Source organism: Rattus norvegicus, chromosome 11, assembly GCF_036323735.1.
Source record: "Rattus norvegicus strain BN/NHsdMcwi chromosome 11, GRCr8, whole genome shotgun sequence".
Classification (NCBI taxonomy): Eukaryota; Metazoa; Chordata; class Mammalia; order Rodentia; family Muridae; genus Rattus; species Rattus norvegicus.
In genome coordinates, this window is record NC_086029.1 from 82570221 (window position 1) to 82591220 (window position 21000).

General features: G+C 39.1%; 1 protein-coding gene across 22 annotated transcripts in view; it reads right to left on the reverse strand.

Annotated features, from left to right (window-relative positions):
• The window catches only part of Dlg1 (discs large MAGUK scaffold protein 1), a 190945-nt gene that overhangs the window by 153368 nt on the left and 16577 nt on the right, over positions 1-21000 (reverse strand). The window contains exon 1 of one of the 22 annotated variants that reach the window (XM_039088020.2): positions 10466-11146. The exons of the other annotated variants lie outside the window; for them this stretch is intronic. Coding sequence (XP_038943948.1) covers positions 10466-10495 — 30 coding nt within the window. The 5' untranslated portion in view covers positions 10496-11146. Of the gene's footprint in view, positions 1-10465; positions 11147-21000 lie in introns of those variants that run through there. 22 annotated transcript variants of the gene reach the window in all.

A 21000-nucleotide genomic window follows, 5' to 3' on the forward strand; every position in this document is an offset into this window, starting at 1 on the left:
ACATTGCAAAAAGCATATTGGGGGGGCAGAAGGGGAAAGGTGAGCACAGAGGCACACACCTTTACTCCCAGCACTAAGGAGGCAGAGGCAGGCTGATCTCTTTGAGTTCTAGGTCACCTTGGCCTACATAGTGAGTTACAGACCATCGGAAGCGACCCTGCTTCCAAGACAATAAAAAGAACAGAAGAAGGCTGGAGAGATGGCTCAGTGGTAAGGGAAACTAACTGCTCTTCCAGAGGTCCCGAGTTCAAATGCCAGCAACCACATGGTGGCTCACAGCCACCTGTACTGAAGTCTGATGCCCTCTTCTGGTGTGTCTGAAGACAGCTACAGTGTACTCATATATAATAAATAAATAAATCTTTAAAATGAAAAGAACAGGACAAAGTATTTGCAAATGACACATCTAATAAAGGATTATTATCTAGGATATATGAAGAACTCGTGTACAAAAACTAAATCCAGATCCAAATCAAAATAGATTAAATGCATACGGCCTCATTTTTCTGTCAAGACACACTTCAGCAGCTCCATGATCATGACAAAGACTGCCAGTCAACCTCAGCACCCAGCCTGTCAACCTGGGAGAATTCTTGGCAACGACCTCGACACTAACAGCTGGGGTAGCCTGATCTGACCTACTGCTCAGTTCGCCAGTCTTTGTCTCCCATATTTATTTTATAGATAGTATAGGACTTAATAGTTTATTTTTTATACATTTTAAAGATTTATATGTAGAAGGCACTCCATAAAACAAAGCGAGAAGCAACTTTAAAATTACCCCTAACCTTTTCATCAGAGGTTAAACTGTACTCAACATAATTTTTAAAGAATTCTTTCCTATTAGATCTTAAAGATCTACATCTTTACTTAATACTAAATATTCAAAATATGAAATTTTGAAACATGAAAGTTCTGAAACTTTAAATGCCAGAAGACAAACTGAAACAATAACTATTTTTAAAAAATCTTCATGTATGAGTTACTAATAAGTTATCAGTTGCAAGCTTTGAGACACACAAGCAGATCAATGCAAGAACTAGTTAAAGGTCACCACATGAAATGCAAAGCTATAACTAAGCAAAAGCTTGCTTTAGGACCAAAGCTTTTCCAAAGGCCAATATGAGAACAAACACTTCATGGAAACCAATATTACTTAACTGTAATAAAATAATCAAATTCTCACAACATTTTATATCATCAAAATGCAATCTAATAACAAATACTAAAAAACTCATGAACATTTCTGTGTGGCAGGTAAAGTATTAGCTAACAGTAGAGGGCAGCACTTCTATTCATTTTAACTTTGAAAACAATCTGAACTCGAGTTCACAACTCTTTCAAAGCTTCTGGCTGAAATGCAATTTTAATACAACCTATTACAAGTAAAATGCCCTAGTGTATATATGAAGACTTTGTCCATATAAATCAAAGTGGGTATTCATAATCTTCAAGCAGGTAAAACAAAAATAAAAATGATAGTATAATTTATAAGTCCCTGAGTACACCCTGGGACGACGACCAGTCATCCCAGCATGAAGGTACATCTTTTCTAGCCACAGTGGAGTCTTGCATGCTCACCCCCGGAAGAAGGACTCTGTCCTAACCCTAACCCTTTAGCAGTTGCAGATCTGGAACTGCCACAGACAGCCAGGCTTAGGGGGCTCTAAGATACAGAATCAAAGTGACAAAGAGCCGAGAGAGCACCAACAGGCATGAGTGGAAGCAACTTCGAGTCTCATGTCCTTTATCTGTCATTATTCTGAGTTCTAACTTGTTCTGATGGTGATTAAAAATCACCCACCACCCCAGCCATTTAAATAGCAAGGGACAGAAATTATAAAAGGAATTATTCAGAAAAGACTATTCTGTCCAGCCAGGAGGCTGCACATTTTCTATTTCTTAAAAGTAGCATTACCATGAGCCAATCATCGTTCACAATAATCTTGAAGAGGTTGTAAAGCAGAAAAACTGAAACCCAAAAGGAATACTGAGCAACTGGCCCCTCGATCGGTTCTGGACTGAACTTCAACAGTCTCAGAGCCTGAGCTTTCCTCGCCTAGACCTTGTAGGTGGACCTTTGTCCACCTAATCGGCACAGTATCTGTTTAGTAACTTAAGCAAAAACAGACACTCAAAGGCTAAAACGAATTTGAAAAGTGAGAGTGGCAGAATAAGAAAAAGGAAGCTTGGCTTATTCGTTTGGGATTCATTACAAAAGCTGACCAGACAATAAAGGCAGTATTTGAATGTAGATTCAGAAGATCCCAAAGACGGACCCATCCGAGCAGACATTAAAAATTAAGAAAAAGGTTAAATAAGAAATACCATATACCATTGGACTTGGTAGTACACATCTTTAATCCCAGATTAACATAGAGGCAGGCAGATCTCTGTAAGCCATTCAGGTCTACTTAGTAAGTTCTAGGCCAGGGCTAAATAGTGAGACCCTGTCACTAAAACCCAAAACCAAATAACAAAAACTGGAACGTTCAAAACAACCTAACCACTGTGTTTCAAATAAGGAATAATAATGAGTCCTTCCAAATATCAACAATTTAGTGGAAACACATTCAATATACATTATGGTGTTCAATTGAAAAGACAGTCTAAAGGTAATTTAACTTTGGGATAATAGTAGCATTTACCAACACAATAAAAATGTTATTATTTACATTAGAAATTCCTCACTGATAGGATCTTGATTATGCTCACATTTAGCAACAAGCTTATCATTTTAAGAAAAATAAAAACAAAAATATTGATTAAATAAATTATAAAACATCCAAACAATAAAATCATTTTAAATGCTACAGTAAAACATTCAATGATGTTAAGAATTTTCAAAATGGGGGTTGGGGATTTAGCTCAGTGGTAGAGCGCTTGCTTAGCAAGCGCAAGACCCTGGGTTCAGTCCCCAGCTCCAAAAAAAAAAAAAAAAAAAGAATTTTCAAAGTGCATTAAACACAAATATCCCATTCTCACCCATCTCCATTCCCTCAGCCACAACAAAGATACCAACTGCTTACAGAACACTTGCCTTCAACCTCTTATCAGAATTCCCAATACAACTGCTGGGTGTGACACAGCTCAGCAGCACAGCACCCTGATCAGCACTCATCTGACACCAGCAGAGTAAGCACCAGGAGGAAAGGACGTGAGGCTGGGTGCACTGGCACACACTTCTAATCCCAATAGTACAGAGGCAGAGGCAGGGGGTTCTCTGTGAGTTAGTGGAGGCCAGCTGTTTTGTACAGTGAGTTCCAGACCAGCCAGAACTACACGGCTGAGAACCTGCCTCAAAAACAAACGAACAAATTAAATTAAATTAAAAAATTTGTTTTAGTCAAAGAATAGATTTGGACCTAGTTAATTAGTAAAATCATGATGCAGGGTAAAAACAACTTGGGAGCAAACAGGTGAGATATGTCCTTACTCCTCTCACATACTGTGTCCTCTAACAAAAGCGACCCCCAAGGACTCCAGTTACAATCATCACCACCAGCTTCTCAAAACCGGAAAACCACAATGCTTTGTTTTAAAAATGTTTCACTTCGTGTGTGTGTGTGTGTGTGTGTGTGTGTGTGTGTGTGTGTGTGTGTGTGTGTGTGTGTGTGTGTGTGTGTGTGTGTGTATACACATACCACTGCATACACATGGAGATTAAGAATGACTTTCAGAATTAGTTCCCTCTTTCTACTGTGGGTTCTGGAGATCAAATTCAGGTGGTCAGGTTTGCATGACAAGCACTTTTACCTGCTGAGTCATCTCACTGGCCCTATAGAATCTTCTAGCTAATTCATATTAGTATTTGGAAAAATGTAGAAGAGATGAATTTACCTAGGTCTCCTGCCTCTCTGATTAGGCAAGAACATTCCCAAGGACGTCAGGCTATTTTTTTTGAGGGCCCTTCAACAGCAAAATGCTTAATGAATTAATAAGTAAGTTGAGTCCAAATTTTGGACAGAAAAATAAATGAATCTAGGGCTAATAGTACATGGACACCCAGAACTTGAGGTATATGCATGCAAGGTCAGTCCATGCTATACGAGACCCTTTCTGAAACAAAGAATAAGTAAGATTTAAGTAAGCAGGGCTCTAAAACACTCCGAAGCAATAAGACCATATATAAAACTTCAATCAGTAAAACACTATCAAGCTGGTTCATAAACAGACCAGTGAAACAGACAGACTCCTAGAAATAGACCCAACATGGGAATTTACTAGGTGCAAATTCAGTTCATTTGGGACTTTTAAAGAAATGACAAGAACAAATAGGTAATAATTTAGAAAAGATATTTTGGGGTTGGGGATTTAGCTCAGTGGTAGAGCGCTTGCCTAGCAAGCCCAAGGCCCTGGGTTCAGTCCCCAGCTCTGAAAAAAAGAAAAGAAGAAAAAAAAAAAAGATATTTTACTGAAAGGGGAGGGTAAAGAGTAAGACTGTGAGTAAAGATGCACGACACATTGTGAGGGGTGGAGACTGGCAGCTGACATGGGACAAAGGTTACTCTCTAATTAAAGGAGAAAGTTCTTACGAACTAGGAAAAAAAAAACCCACTCCTGCAAATAATACAGTATAATAAACCTTGTTTAAACTTAACTTATGTAACAATGCAAAGAAGTAAAAATCTGAAAACTCATTCTTTTGCTAATTTGCAGAAAAATATTTTCTCATACACTGCTAATAAGGATGCAAAATGGCACAGTTCCTATGGAGTTACTTAACAATAGGTACCAAAATTAAGTTACATTTTCCTCTCAACTAGCAATGCCACATATACAGACAAGGCCTTCATAAATACAAAATAACAGAGTTGCTTACTGAAGCCCTGGTTTAACAGTGAAACTAAGAATCATTCAGTTCACTGAGAATATTATTTGCAATTATTTCAGCTCATCTGTGTTGCTAGACCGTAATTCCACAGCCTAGGTAATTAGTAAAGAACTGAAATGCATTTCCTATGTGTATGGATGTTGGAGTGTAAGCACCAGAACACCTTCTAGACAGGCATCTAGGGGCAGGGCAGAAGGCACCCTTCAGAACACTAGCTATTCCTCTCTGGCTCACTGGGCTTCTTCAACCTCGAGCCTTTTCACCGCGGTACCAATCTCTCAGGCCAAAACACTCAGGACATAATCATTTCTCAACATCTACACATTACATGCACAAAGTTTTACCTGAATTTGGAGGGTGGCATTATCATTCAATCTTTTAAAGATCTAGAATTTTTCCCAAAATAGGTATGGATCTAAATTCCATTTTTGCTTAAATATAGTCACATACACACAGTCAAATTTATTTTTTTTTTTTAGTTATTAAGGAAAAGTTTCTAAGTAAAATCAGCAAAGGGTGAAAAGTCACATAAATGTAAAATACACTCTCAATTGTATAAGAGAAAAATAAAAACATTCTTTTTACTTGTATTGAGTCCTGAAAAAAGAGAACAAATAAAAAGTTTCTGAGCCTGATCCCCAGCACCAAAGGAAAAAGCCAGGCAAGGCAGTGTGCTCCTGTAACCCCAGCACTTGGGAGGCAGAAACAAGAATACTCCTTGGGTTTTGGCTAAAAGAGGATTAGGTTCTGTGAAATCTAGGCCTCAACATATGTGTACACATATACACGCATATACATACAAAAACAACAACTAAAGAGCCAGTTTCCCCTAGTAGAGAGAGAAGGAATAAAAATGAGACAGCGCTATACACTATGAGGATGATAGCAAGGTGGGTGGGTCTCACTCCAGTCCTGGCTGGCCTACAGCTAATAAAGTAGGGTAACCTTGAATGCAGTGATCTTCCTCCTGCCTCTGCTTCCTGAAGGCTGGGCCAATAGAGAAGCGCCATGCTGGTTATTGAAGTTACTTAGTGAGTTTTGATTCTGTATTTTTACATAGACAAAGTCTTGCCAAACCGCCCAGCCTATCCTAGAACTCGGAATTCTCCTGCCTCTACCACTCAGGAGCTGGGATTACAAGCATGTTGTTGTTTGCTTGCTTGGATTGAGCTTATTCCTCAAAAGTTATGTTTAAAAAAAGGACAGGAGCAGAAGTGAAAGAATATCAGCTGAGTTACAGGCCAATATTAATTAGATTAAAAACTGTGTTTCTTTGTAAAAACCAACTACATTTCAAGTGCTAGTAGAAACAACAGTGCCATTCTCAGAGTGGTTCCATCACTGCATGAAATTCTACTGGACAATGGTAAAGCTGCTGACATTCTGCATGCAGTTCAGAGACAGAAAGCACTAAAAGATTGTTTCCCAACTCTAGTATATTCCAGAAACAAATACAAACTCCACAGATTCGATGGATTGTTCCAGCATTTAAGTAAGGAGTAGCCCAGTAAGAAAGCAGATGTGCAGCTCAGTCTCCATGTGGACCCCACAACAACTGGAGCTGGGGCTACCTGACTGGCCTCAGGCAGAGAAGATGTGCCTAACACTGCGGAGTCTTGACGAGCCAGAGTAGGGGATAGCCAAGGAGTCCCACACTCTCAGGGGAGAGCGGAAGGGGAATGGGAAAAGAGACTCTGTGAGGGTGACCAGGAGGGAGGGGCATCAGCTGGAGTATCAATCAATCAATCAATCAATCAATCAATCAGTCAGTCAGTCAGTCAGTCAGCCAGTCAACAAGGAATGGGGCTGAAGAGATGGCTCAGCAGTTAAAAGCACTGGCTGCTCTTCTAGAGGACTCGGGTTCAATTCCCAGCACCCATATGGCAGCTTACACCTGTCTCTAATTCCATTTTCAGGGTATCAGACACCCTCATACAGACATACATACAGACAAAACATCAATGAACATAAAATGAAAATAAATTATGTTTTTAAAAAAAAAGACAAAAACAAGTAGAAACAACAGGAAAACCTACTTTCTGGATCCTTCTGAATTTATTATAAAAAGGATACAGAATGATAATTCATTTTTAATAGTGTAGCTTATATGTGTGACGGTTTTGCCTGCAAGTAAGACTATATCCTACTTGTGTGCTCGGTGTCCACTGAAGCCAACAAAGGTTATTGGCTCTCCCAGAACCGCAGTTATATTCCACTGTGAGCACCATATGGGTGCTGGGAACTGAAGCCAGATCCTTGCAAGAACAGCCAGAGTTCTTACCACTAAGCTACTTCGCCAGCCCCAATAAAATATAGGACAGTTTTCTGAAATAGCTGTAAGTGCATTACAAAGTAAAGTGATCTTTTAGGCCTCAAGTTTGGGTAATCTGGACCAAAGCTACACCCATAACAAATATTTACTGAGTACCTATTATAGATTGAACACCTGGGCAAGCAGATATACCATGGAAAACAAAACATTGCTTTCAGGATACTTTGAACACAACAGTACTAAAGAACATAAGTGCACATGTGGTCTACTATGTGCGAGAGGAAGGGGGTACAATCTTACAGTAGCAGCAGAACTAAGTAGTAGAGGTCTGATGCAGCCATCCACAAACGAATTGGAAGGGTAAGCTCTGAGGTCACGAGTTGGAAACCGCTATGACATATACCCCAAAGATGAAAGAAACACCTTAGAAGAACTGGAAAAAGCCCTTTTAACAGAGAGTAATGGAAACATGTAGTGTAGTTCTTAAAGCAAAAGTATTGCCTATTCTTTAATTGGGAATTAAACCAACCAACCCAACAAACAAACAAACAAACATCAAAACTGTCCTTACAGCACCTAACATGAGCTACTAGATAGAGCTGAGACTACAACTGAGACTGGAGATGGTTCAGCAGTTAAGAGTACTGACTGAGCTTCCAGGGAATCTAGGTTCGATTCCCAGCACCTCCATTATTAACAAGTGTCTGTAATTCCAGTTCTACAGTATCCCATACCCTCTTTTGGCCTACTTGGGCACTGTGTGTGCACATCACACACACACACACTCGCATATATATGCAACGGCACTGAGTGTGAACAACTCTTGAGCTGGAGAGCTGAGTTTCTCCTTCCCAGTGTTAAAGACTTAGATACAACGTTTCTCTTTTTTCCACTTCTACTCTCTGCCATCTACCCGTCTATTAAATGATCCTAGGAAGACACAGAGAAGAGCTTTTCTAATTACATGATCAAAAATTACTGTAACCAAAGGTGGAAAAAGATATGGTCTTACAAGGAATTCTCATACTGCATTGTACCTGTTAGCTCCCCTCTCTTCTTCCCTCCCAGTTACTGATCAGGTAAAACCTCCATAATAAAGAAGGCAGACACCTTGAGCCGCAGTTTACACACGGCATTTTACTGCTACTATAAACAAAAAAGCTATTTAGCAAGATTTCCAAAGTACTCCTTAGACTAGTGCGGTAACAACTTCCCTACAGTGATAATGAACCTGGTAAAACTATAGCTCTCAGCCTAGTCCCAAATACTACCTCCACACTGATATGTTTATAAAATCACTAGTTAAGAAGCTAAAAACTCTCAAAAGAGAAAACTAAACTGTTTTCAAAGACATAATATGAGAGACACACAAGAAAATATTGTACCCATGCTGATTAAATAACATATAATCTATATTATGGTAAGTAAAAATAACCAGAAACGCTATAAGTGCTCTTTTCCCCTGAAAAGTGTTTAAACCCAAAATGACTTTTTTTTTTTTAATTCAAGGCAGAAGCATGCTTTCAAACCTACTACATTTCTGTTTCAAATGGATTAATCAGGGTTGGGTATGTAGCTCAGAGGTGAACACTTGCCTGACATATTCATGGTCCTGGGTCTAATTCCCTGCTCAGTTCCTTTTAAGGACTGTATTAATCAGAAGAGGAATGTAGGGCTATTTATGACTGTCTTAAATTAGTAAATGCCAATTATACTGCTGTAGATGGAGGCCAAGACTTAGCAGTTCAATAAGTGAACATTTAGTCATCCCATCTCACAACCTAGTCATTTGAAAGGATTTAAAATAACAGTCTTCATTGTGAAGAGCATATAGTTATTATAGTTATGGGGGGATAAAAAGCTCATCATTGCTCTAGCTCAGCCCACATGCCTGTTCTTAAGGGTATCCATGGTAGCAATGATGCAACATGCCTACCTAGTTCACTGTGCCTACACAAGTGGGAGAAAGGAGAGGCGGGTGACGAAAAAAATTTTACTTGAGGTATTTAGTATTAACACGATAGAATTATAGCAACTACACTGTCAGATTTTATACACCATAACACTCCCCAAAAATCTGAAAGGACCCTAGAAAGGAAAACAAAAAGGGGAAGGGAGCATGCACAAAGTCTTTAGTGGAGGAGGAAAAAATTTTGCTCATCTTGCTATAGCAACTGATTAAAAATGTTCAAAGGGTTTATTTCTAATCATAGAATAATTCTAATTTAGCATTTTCAAAACTACAAATGTTTTTCCAACCTACATATTTTCCTATTTTTGTTTTCATGGTTACATAATAACTTATAAATATTTTAAGGTGAATGATTATATCCAACAGTTTTTAAGCAATAAAAACCGTTCTCTTCTGTTTAAAAAAGCTGAATGCAAAAATAAATCTAATTTTGTCAAATTAAGACTAAAGAGAGATATCAAATAACTTTGCTATAATATTGGAAGCAAAAAATTAAACTAAATGAAACTACACAAGGTAATTCACAAGAGAAAGCCAAACACAGATATATAAAAAAAAAGGAAAACACAAACAAATCAAAGTCCTGCACGGCAGTGGAGGACAGGCCGTCTCATGGGCGCACTGGCGTCTGACCGCGGGCGTTACCTGAACCAAAGCTCTGTATGCAACAAAAACAGAAACAAACACCAAGATGCCATCATTTCCGAACACTTTTCTTCTGAGAACTAATTCATTACACAGAAGTAGTAATATCTTGCTTTCAGAAATACTTATTCTTTTATCACTTATCATAATCTTAAAGTCTCAACAATTATATTTAAAAATCACTATATGACATTAACATGTAGAAACAAAAACCAAAATGGGTACTTCCTGTCTCGAAAACCCAAACCTAAAGTTTAAATGTAAGCACTGAATGTATAACCCAAGCAGCCTGCTTGGACACGGAGTGAGATGTGCTGCACCGGGACAGAAGCAGAGCAGCCTTAAAGCTTCAGGAAGTGCCTGAGCACGTCAGGGTCCGCAGTCCAGACCCAGCTCTACCCAGCAACACATCAAGAACCCGACTGTCTAAAACAGAGTTCAGAAACTGTTTGCAAAATGAACTACCCCTTGCAGCTAACATGACATGCCCAAGTGGAAGAGGAGAGCTCAGGACCTGAGAGCTGAGCACATCAAGGCTTTCCAGATCTGTGCTGGGGGGAAGCTGCCTGTAAATCTCAGAGGAAAAAATAATCCCTTTAACACACTATTTTTAATCTACTTGAAATACATTTCAAAGTATTGCCTTTGCTAACTATGCATTACATAGATTCAAGATCTGTTTTCAAACATCTAACAATGGTTATCTTAAAAAATGAACACAGAAAATCATACCATATCTTACCTTTGTGGTTACAATGCACAGGCAATCCATTATTCTACCATTACAATAGTTTATACACTAAGCAGAACTAGTCAAAATGCCTATTTCAACAACGACAACAAAACTTTAAATAAAGTTGTTAGATAAAATCATAGATGAAAAGTTATGACTGTGCCAAGATCTCACCAGGATCCATTCTTAGAGCTAGCAATTTTTCTACTATCTGAAATATAAGAAGCCAGAATGCATCACGTGCCCTACAATCTTCTTTATGTAATCTGTGTCTGAAGAACTTGAAATTATCCAACAGAACACTGTGGAACTTGGCGGGTTGATTCCGTGAGAGCCCACTGCTGCTTCAGACGCTACCTCATTAATCCCTCTCTTCAGGGTACGTTGCCAGGGAGTCATCTGATAAAATGCCCCACAAGAAGGTTTCCCCCACACAAATTTAAATCTGTTTCTCCTTGTTTGCTACAGTTTGGATATTCAAAGAACAGCCAAAAATTAATAAAGAATCTCTAGAAAAATGCAAGCAAACATTTCTCCCACCAAGCCGTCTCAGCAGCTGCAGCCGTGAAGTGATGACTTTCTCGGCAGTAATGAATGGAATATTCCAAGTGTTATTTTTGAGAAGGGGAGCGGGAAGAACAAAGCAATCATGTAAAGTATCATTAAAACTTCCACTTTCTCTCTTTACCAAAATAAATAACATTTTATCAGGGAAGACATTGTCACTTTATTGTATTACTAAATCCACTTCACCCAATTCCTTGTACCTCAGGTAGAGGGAGGGAGCACTACAGAGAGGCAGTTACAACTGTAATTTCAAACTCCTCAGTAAGCATTTTTTTAACCTAGAATTCACCTAACTTTTTAAATGGTGTCTGTCCCTCAAGATCATTAAGCACAGAGCTGGAGAGGCTCACAGAGAAGAGAAGGGCACAGAGAAGCCATGTGCTTTTCCCTTTCATAAGCATTTGACTCCCCTAGGAGAGCACACAGCAAGGAAGAGCACTGTCTGCAATTTTGGTCCCTTCAATAAATTTATCATTTTCTAAAGCAAAATGATTGTTTTAAAACAATGAAGGCAATATTCAAGTACTGACAGGGCATTGTATTTTGAGAAGAATTTACTGGTTTCTTTCTTAGTGTTCTGAAATTTCTCTCATGAAACTTTAAGATACCAGGAATAGTCCTGCCCAGAAAGGGAAGATCTTCCTCAGTGTGGCAGACCTCCTTACAGCAGATGTGAGACAATCCCTATAGCCAATCAGAAATGTGGTTGAACCCATTAATGAGCTATATAACCAGTCCTTTTCTTTCCAGGTGGGGGTTGGGGGGCAACTCAGTTTTCCTTTTTATAAAACACACAGTGGTACTAAGAGTCCTTCCCTGGGGTTGGGGATTTAGCTCAGTGGTAGAGCGCTTGCCCAGGAAGCGCAAGGCCCTGGGTTCGGTCCCCAGCTCCGGAAAAAAGAACCAAAAAAAAAAAAAAAAAAAAAAAAAAAGTCCTTCCCTTACTTCTGCCATAATTTTTATACTCAATAGACTCTAAGTTCCAACCAGGGCAAAAATGCAAGAATGTTCCTGTACCTACTATTCCATCCTCATCACCTATGGATTCGATATCGTGCCCACAGTTTAAGCAACCCTCAGTATGTGTTGATGACTGAATACCCTTTCTTCCTCTCTCTCTCTCTCTCTCTCTCTCTCTCTCTCTCTCTCTTTCTTTCTTCTTTCTTTTCTTTTTTTCGGAGCTGGGGACTGAACCCAGGGCCTTGCGCTTGCTAGGCAAGTGCTCTACCACTGAGCTAAATCCCCAACCCTGAATACCCTTTCTAATTGGAGACAATTACAAAACTGAAAATCTGAATTGATTTTGAAAATGAGAGCTCATTTCCCCAAGAAAACCTCTGAAATACCTTTGCCAACTAAACTTATATGATATAGAATAGCCAAAAAGCCAAGCTTAAATTCGAGTCAGCTTGATATATATTTAACAACAATCACATTTTAGGAAATAATTTTAGTTGGAATCTTTATTTTCATCTTAGACATTAGAGTCATCCATATAACTAAACCACTCATGAATAATCAAATTTGGGCTGGAAAGATGGCTCAGTTGATGAAGTGCTTGCGTTGTAAGCATAAGGACCTAAGTTTAATGCTTGGAACACACATTTAATTATGAGCTGCCAGGTGTGCAGCTCATCTTTGAAGCTCCAGGGCTGGGGAAGCAGAGACAAGGTAGATCTCTGGGGCTGGATGGCTGGCCAGCTAGCTTAGCCTACATCAGCACATTCCAGGCCAATGAAAGACCCTGTCTCAAAAACAAAGGTATACAGCTAGTGAGTAACTATACCAAAGATTGTTCTCTGGCCTCGACACACAAGTTCATGTGTTCCTGCACACATTCCTCCAACACATGCATCTACACACACACACACACACACACACACACACACACACACACACAAACACCTTGACTTTAAACAGCAATTTTATAGAATCTAGGTTTCATGAGATGTTGCTTTTTTTTTTTTAATTAAAATGTCACCTGACCATTTATCCAATTTCCTACTAGTACCCATTTTAAGTACACCTATTATCCCTATTTGGATAGTAGTTGAATATTTGCAGTATCTATGATGTAATCAGTTAACGGTATTAACTTTTTAATGTACTTATTTATCTTTCAACAAAGTGTGAATGTAGCATATCAAACTCAGGAATGATCATTTAATATGATTAAATTCTGTATTTACTCCACCTATCAACACCCAAACGGCACTGACTGGGGCATTTTAAATCAATGTGTTCCTTTCTATGTCATTTGCTCTTTGAAATGATTTAGAAGCTACCCTGTAATATGAACAACTTTAAAAAAGACCTAAATATAAGCATCTGGGGATAATAATAACCTCATCTAACATTTACACATATGAGATTCTCAGCACCCCTTCAAAGTACCAGTGGATCCTATATAAGCAACTGCTTTTAACTATGACCAATAATAGGGAACAAAATGACCCACCTTGAACAACTAACACAACAGCTCTGGACAAATATAAAGGAATAATTTTCAAGTACTGAGAGAGGCAGTTTAGAGCAATGAACCACTATGAGGAAAACAAGATGAGCCCTGTAATTGTCCAGCCAAAGTTTTGAGGCAACAGCAAAGAAAGAGAAAAACTAAACTCAGACCAGTAATATGTGAGGAGACCTGAACGAAAACTCAGTATGACCAAGGTGTTCAAAATTCATGGTATTAGTAAGCAGAAGAAACAGAACCGCACACGAAGAGCTCCAAAGATGGGCAGGGCTCCCCTCAAGTCCTTAGCTCTGATCATTTTGATCAGCAGAGACATAAATTTGAGGCTAAGAGCCAGGAGGTAGAGTGTAAGTCCCCAGAATTCACACAGTACCAAGAATAGAACAATTCCTAATAGGCAGAATACCAGCCAGGACTAAGAGAATGGCCACAATCTGGGGACAAAATTAGCCTTACACTAAAGGTTCTCCAGTATTCAAGGGAAAAGAAGCTTAAAAGTATAACAGATTTAATTTTTTTCCCCAGTAAATTCACTATGTATCAAGGCAAAGCTCAAGAATACTTCAAGGAGTAAAATAATCTATACTTACAAAGGGTTAAAATTCACAAATGTCTGTCAAACTTATTAAAATAAGCAGGCAAAGGTAAAAAGCAGGAAAAGGAAAGAAGAGTCTTACAAGAGTCAGAAATGACAAAACTAATATATAAACGCATTTTAAAAGAACCAATTTAATGGTTCTGCTCCAAAATGTTCATGTAGAAAAAACAAAAACAACAACAACAACAAAAAAAAATGACCATATTATAAGATGTGGAAAATAAAATTAAAAAAAAAAAGAACCAAATTGAACTTCTAGAGATCATTAAAATATCTGAATTGAAAACTTTTCTGAACAGAATTAGTGATATTACATTTGATAAACTTTAAGACATAGAAACTGTCCAAAATGATGGGGGGGGGGGGGTAAGGAATCAAAACACTGGAGAGCTGAGGAGATGAATCTACTCAAACTGATTTATATGTAATTAGAATCCCTCTCCCCGTGTGTGTGTGTGTGTGTGTGTGAGAGAGAGAGAGAGAGAGAGAGAGAGATAGGTAGATAGGTAGATAGGTAGATAGGTAGATATAGATATATGTACACACACACACACACACACACACACACACACACACACACTCACACACACTCACACTCCCTCACGCGCTCCAGTCCTCATTTCTAGGTTTTGAGACCAGGTCTCACTAAACTGTCCATAGTGGCTCTGAATACTCTGTAGACCAGTCAAGCCCTAACACTTTATCTATCTGTCTGTCTGTCTGTCTGTCTGTCCACTTTATCTATCAATTGATTGATCGATCTATCGATCTACCTACCTACTTACCTACCTTAGTGTATGGGTTCGTGTCTCTCTCTCTCTCTCTCTCTCTCTCTCTCTCTCTCTCTCTCCCCCTCCCTCCCTCCCTATCTATCTTAGTGTATGGGTTCGTATTGGTTTCTTAGCTGTGTCCCACCTGTGTGTGTGTGTCAGAGAATTAAGATTCCTGAGACTGGAGTTACAGACAGTTGTCAGCTGTCACATGTGTGCTGGGGGATTGAACCTAGGTCCTCTAAGAAGAGCAGTCAGTGTTCTTAACCACTGAGCCATCGTGTCTCCAGCCTCTGCGCTTGTAACATTCTTGTCTCTGACAAGAGTAGTTAGGATTATGTAGTAGTTATGTTACTAGATCCCTGTCAGCAGATGAAAATTTCCAATGTGAGTAAAAACTATAAGCCTACTTACTCAAACTCAATGAATCCTAAGTGTGCATACACATATACATAGGATTCACTTTGTGTGTACACACATGCACGCATGCACACATGAGCATGAGCTAATTTTTCTGTGGCTATTAAGGCTTTTCCAAAACAAAATTTTAAAGAGACATAAAAAGGGCCCAAATTAATTATAAAATATGGGACCCAAAAAAAAGTCACCAAGTAGCAAACTTGGTTATCTGGCTGACTCTACCTTTCAAGAAGAAAACAGTACTAAGAGCTATCTATCGGCACACAGACATTAGTTTGTACCAAGAAATGGGTCAAAATTTCACATTAAAGGTTTTGAACTGACCCATCAAGGTACATATGTTGCAACTATAATTTGAAGGATTGCACAAAATTTTGTACCATTCTGAAAATTGCAATATGGATCATATAAGCATGAAAACCAAAATAAAAGTGTCTGATAACAACAATAACAACAACTGCACAGGCCAGATGGTGGTTGTGTAAGCTTTTAATCCTGGAACCCAGGAGGCGGAGGATCTCTGTGAGTATAAGACTAGCCTGGTCTACAGAGTGAGTTCCAGGATAACCAGGGCTACACAGAGAAACTATGTCTTGAAAAGCAATATGTGTGTGTGTGTGTGTGTGTGTGTGTGTGTGTGTATGTATATATATATACACACATATATGTATATATATTATATATATGTTATATATATATAATATATATACAGCAGAAACTCTTGAGTGATCTTGAAACCAGAAAACACTTTGCATTAATCATAAATTGGGCTATATTAAACCCTGAACATTAAAAAACAGAAGTGCTGGGCATGGTAACATATACCTTTAATCTCAGGGCCAAGAGGCAGAGACAGACAATCTTTGTGAGTTCAAGAGCAGCCTGGTCTACATAGAGAGCTCAGCAATGTCTCCAAAAAAAAAAAAACAAAAAAAAAAAAAAAAAAAAAAAAAAACACAACAACAGACAAGTCTAAGAATTTGAGAAAGTATTTTCAATATATGTATTTGACAAGGGAACTAGACACAGATAGAAATCTTGTCAATCAAAATGAACAACTAGGGCTTAAGAGTTATCTCAGCAGTTTCGAGCATGTGCCACTCTTGCAGAGGACCCAGTTCCGAGTCCCAGTAACCTACATAGTGGCTCACTGCCAGCAATCAGTAACTTCACTTCCAGGAGTCTGGTACCTCCCGACCTCTGTGGGCATCAAGCATAAATGTTGTGCATATACATGCATGCAGGCTAAACAAATACATACACCCGAGATTTAAAAAGAAGATCTGACATGTAAATGTTCTTGTCACTTGTTAACCTCATTAATGACAGGAAAGCTAACGTCAATCAATCAGCACAATCTCTGCACCCCCTATGCATGGAGCAGCTTTCTCCTATGTGTTTGTGACTGTTCTGCCCCCAAAAAGGCTGGTTTAAAAAAAGTAAGATGGAAGAGATTAGCTTCCCACAGCACTCAGTCAGGTAATTACACTGCTAGGACGACCTCTGAGGAGACGGAACAGAACCACAGAGCAGCAGTACTGAAGAGGACTAGTATGTACTCTCTCACACAATAAACCTCAGTCGTCTTCACACCTGATGGAATCAAACCTGCCTCATTCTCTGAACAGAGACACTCTGACGACGGAATAATGTCTGGTAAACTGAAAACACAGTAACACTGAAAATGCAGTGAGTGACCACATGGCTGAGCAGCAGGGGTGGTATGCTGCCACTGCCTAGCATCCAGAGGTAAGTCTTGGGGGCAGAGCTACAGCTCAGTGGTGTCAGAGCCCCTGGAAATGGAGTCCCTGATAGTGATGAGCCATTGTGTGGGTACTGGAAAAGATCAAAATTCAAAATGTGGTTTCTACTGAATTCTACCACTTTCACACCATCATAAAGTCAAAATACAGTAAGTAAAATCAAGTTGAAAAACAGCTATAGTAGACATACAGAATTTATATTTGTTTATTTTAGCTGAATATATTTTAGCTTAAAAATTTTTAGCTTAAAATAGCTACAGTAAAGTGTTTTACTTTAAATTTTTTATTTTATCTTGTGTGTGCATGTATATGCATGCAAACCTGAGCACAATGCCGCAGCACACATGTCCAATCAGTGGATGACTGTGCAAGCCAGTTCTCTCTCTCTCTACCATGTTAGTTCTGAGAAGCCGCCTTTATCTGTGTCACTGACACAGGATGCTTTTTTTTTCTTTTTTTTTTTTTTTTGGTTCTTTTTTTCGGAGCTGGGGACCGAACCCAGGGCCTTGCGCTTCCTAGGTAAGCACTCTACCACTGAGCTAAATCCCCAGCCCCACACAGGATGCTTTTAACCCAGCTCCTTGCATTCAGGCTGCCTCCTCTCTTGTATTTATTAATATTACACAGAATACTCCAATGAGCGCTTCTTTAATTATTTTATGAGAAAATAAATCTGTAGCACATACTGGCCACAGGACTGTATATTGTTGTCTCAAAATTATCGAGCAAGTGTACTCTCCTCTGCCGACCACATAAGTGTCTGTTTACTCACTGGCCTTAGTGAACTAGTTACTTGAAACCACTCCTTGTCAGTTTAGTTTGCACTAAAGTTCATGTCAGGTTTACCGCTCTGTATTTCCTACAAGCTGTTCACTCACATCTTTGGTCACATCCATATTGACTGCTGACAGTATTCTGTGTTTCTTGAGCTGAAATACTTACAAATAAAGAAAGCTAGTCCTATGCGCTATGTGAAAATTGTTCTCGGGGTTGGGGATTTAGCTCAGTGGTAGAGCGCTTGCCTAGCAAGCGCAAGGCCCTGAGTTCAGTCCCCAGCTCTGAAAAAAAGAAAAAAAAATTGTTCTCTTTCATTGATTCGTTGGTTAGCTGGATGCTGGTGCTGATGCTGTTGTTGTTTTGGGAGGTGGGCTCACCCACTCTATAGCCCAGGTTGGCCTCAAACACAAAATACTCCTGCCTTAACGTCCAGAACACTGGGATCAGAGGCAAGTACACCACACTCAGCAAAGATACAAGAAAGTTCTATAATAAAAATCCAACCAAAGGTGAAGACCACAAAAAAATCCTACAGTCACCATCCTTGATCTTTAGAGATCAGACATCAGGCTTCATACTTACCACAAAGGTACTAACCACTAAGGCACCGTCCCCCAACTTTAAAGTCAGACTAAGGATGGAACCCAAGGCCTCATATACACTAGCACTGAGCTAGCTATTCAGCCAGCCCTCGACTTCTTTCTCAGTTTATTTTTTTTTAAAGATTTATTTTATTTATTATATATAAGTACACTGTAACTGTCTTCAGATACACCAGAAGAGGGCATCGGATCTCTTTACAGATGGTTATGAGCCACCATGTGGTTGCTGGGAATTGAACTCATGACCTCTGGAAGAACAGTCGGGTGTTCTTAACCACTGAGCCATCTCTCCAGCCCTCAGTTTATTTTTTTAACAGAATTTAAGTTCCCCAGTTTACTTATCATCCTGAGCCTGAACCTCCACTGTGGTTGCTTCTTTGTTTCATAACCTTAGAAAAGGTTTCCTTTAGCCAGAGATAATGTCTCATGCCGCCTTCAACCCCAGCACTCCAGAGGAAGACACAGATCTCTTAGTTTGAGGCTAACCTGGCCTACAGAAACAGTCAGAGCTACATAGAGAAACCCTGTCTTGAAACTCAAAACAGAAAAAAAGGTTCCTTTTATCCTAAAGGCATAGAAAAGTCTGTTCTTATGGTCTCATTTTCAACCAGCCATTGGTTCTTCCAGCCACTTAAAACGAGACACTAGAACAGAACAGTAGATTCTTTCTGTAATCATAGCTCAGTAAATTAGGCAATGTCTCCTACTTCACCTTCCTTTCTTTACAATCATATACTCTTCTCAAAGTAACTCAACAGAACTACTTTTATTAAAACAAAATGCCTCTTTAAAAAAACTGAATAAAAATACAACAAAGGAAAGGGGGGAGGCGGGCAATGCAGGCCAACAGAGAACTGCCTAGAACACACAGGCAAACCACCCCAACTGACCATTAACACTGGGGTGGGCAGGGGTGGGGTAAGGTGAGAGAGCCTTGCCTCCAAAAGTTTATAAAGATTATGCAAACATCCCACTAGGCTGTGTTCAAAATAAAAGGTGACATAAAAAAGCCACTAAGAAAATAAGACATCACTTAAAAAATAAACTATATTGAATTTAATTTTACTACATTAGAAAAAAAAAGTAACAAAGTCAGAAGGCTAAAGAAAAAGAATTCGGCAAGATTTACATCTGTTATCAACTGTAAATAAATATAACAAAGAAAACTGGACAGATGCCTTAAACTGCAAAGATTTAGAGAAAACAGACAAGTACTTGCAGAAACTTATCAATGTCAAATACTTTTTGCAAAAACAAACATTAAGTAAAGGAGGCAAGCCCATGTTGTATGACATTTTTGTCAAAAAAAAAAAAAAAAAAAAGAAAGAAAGAAAGATGGCCTACCCAAGAGTTGGTGTACAAGTACAATACGTCAAGTCTTGTATAAAGCAAACTAACCTTATGATTTCCGGGTTATCACTCAATTTGTAGTTTAACAGAAGTGTCTTTTTGCATTTGTTTGAAATTGGGTTAGTGTGCTCCAAAGTCTTTTCAAACAAAAACACGACTGAAACAAGAGATCAAGTTAATCATCACCTAGCCAAGTGTCCTATCCAAACACAGCAAGAATGGATAATAAGGGAATGCATTTTCTACTGAAATACTCCCCAAAATAATTAAATCTCCAAACATTTCCAGTGCTCATAATTGTCTGTCAGTATGTTTTAAACCATGTACATCTTCAGACTAACATCTGTCAAGTTATTTGCTACAGAAACAGTAGTTCCTAAAAGTCAACGTCACATGTCTGGCATATACATTTTCCCCATTAAAAAATAATCTAGGAGTTGATGGATGTACCCCGATGCTCCCTTAGAGTCCACCATGAATGAGCATGGATTTTAAACACTGCTTGAGCATTTGCCACAGGGAACACCACGTGATCCTATTCTCATACATTTTCCAAACTGATCACATCTGACATTTTTTTATTTAAATGTTCTCACTCTTCGTTCGCTTGAGCCGTCAGCATGTCTAGACAGTGAAGAAATGGCAAAGAAACTAGGGTTGTATAGCATTCTAGATATCAGTATTTCACTTATTTGTAAAAATAGAAATGTATTCTTTCCCCCTCCATGTTGGTAATCAAACCTAAGAGGCCTCGTGTATGCCATGAAGTTACCTTCATTACTAAGTACTAAGCTCTAATTTCTACTGTCCCTTCCATGTTGATGGAACTCAGCACATTTGTTCTGGTTAGTCTGGTTAGTCTGGTTAGTCTGGTTAGTTTGTGTGTGGAGTAACCACACACAAACCAGAGTTAGCGGAAAGAAGCAAACCTCAACTGAGAAAACGCCTCCCTACCATCCAGTTGTAGAGTATTTTCTTGAACAGTGATTGATGGGGGATGGCCCAGCCCACTGTGGATGGTGCCACCCCTAAGCTAGTGGTCCTGGTTTCTATAAGAAAGCAGGCCGAGCAAGCCCATGGGAAGCAAGCCAGTAAGCAGTGTCCCTCCATGGCACCTCCCTCCAGGTTCCTGCCCTGCTTGAGTTCCTGTCCTGACTTCCTTTGGTAATAAAACAATATGGAAGTGTAAGCCAAATAAACCCTTTCCTCCCCAACTTGGTT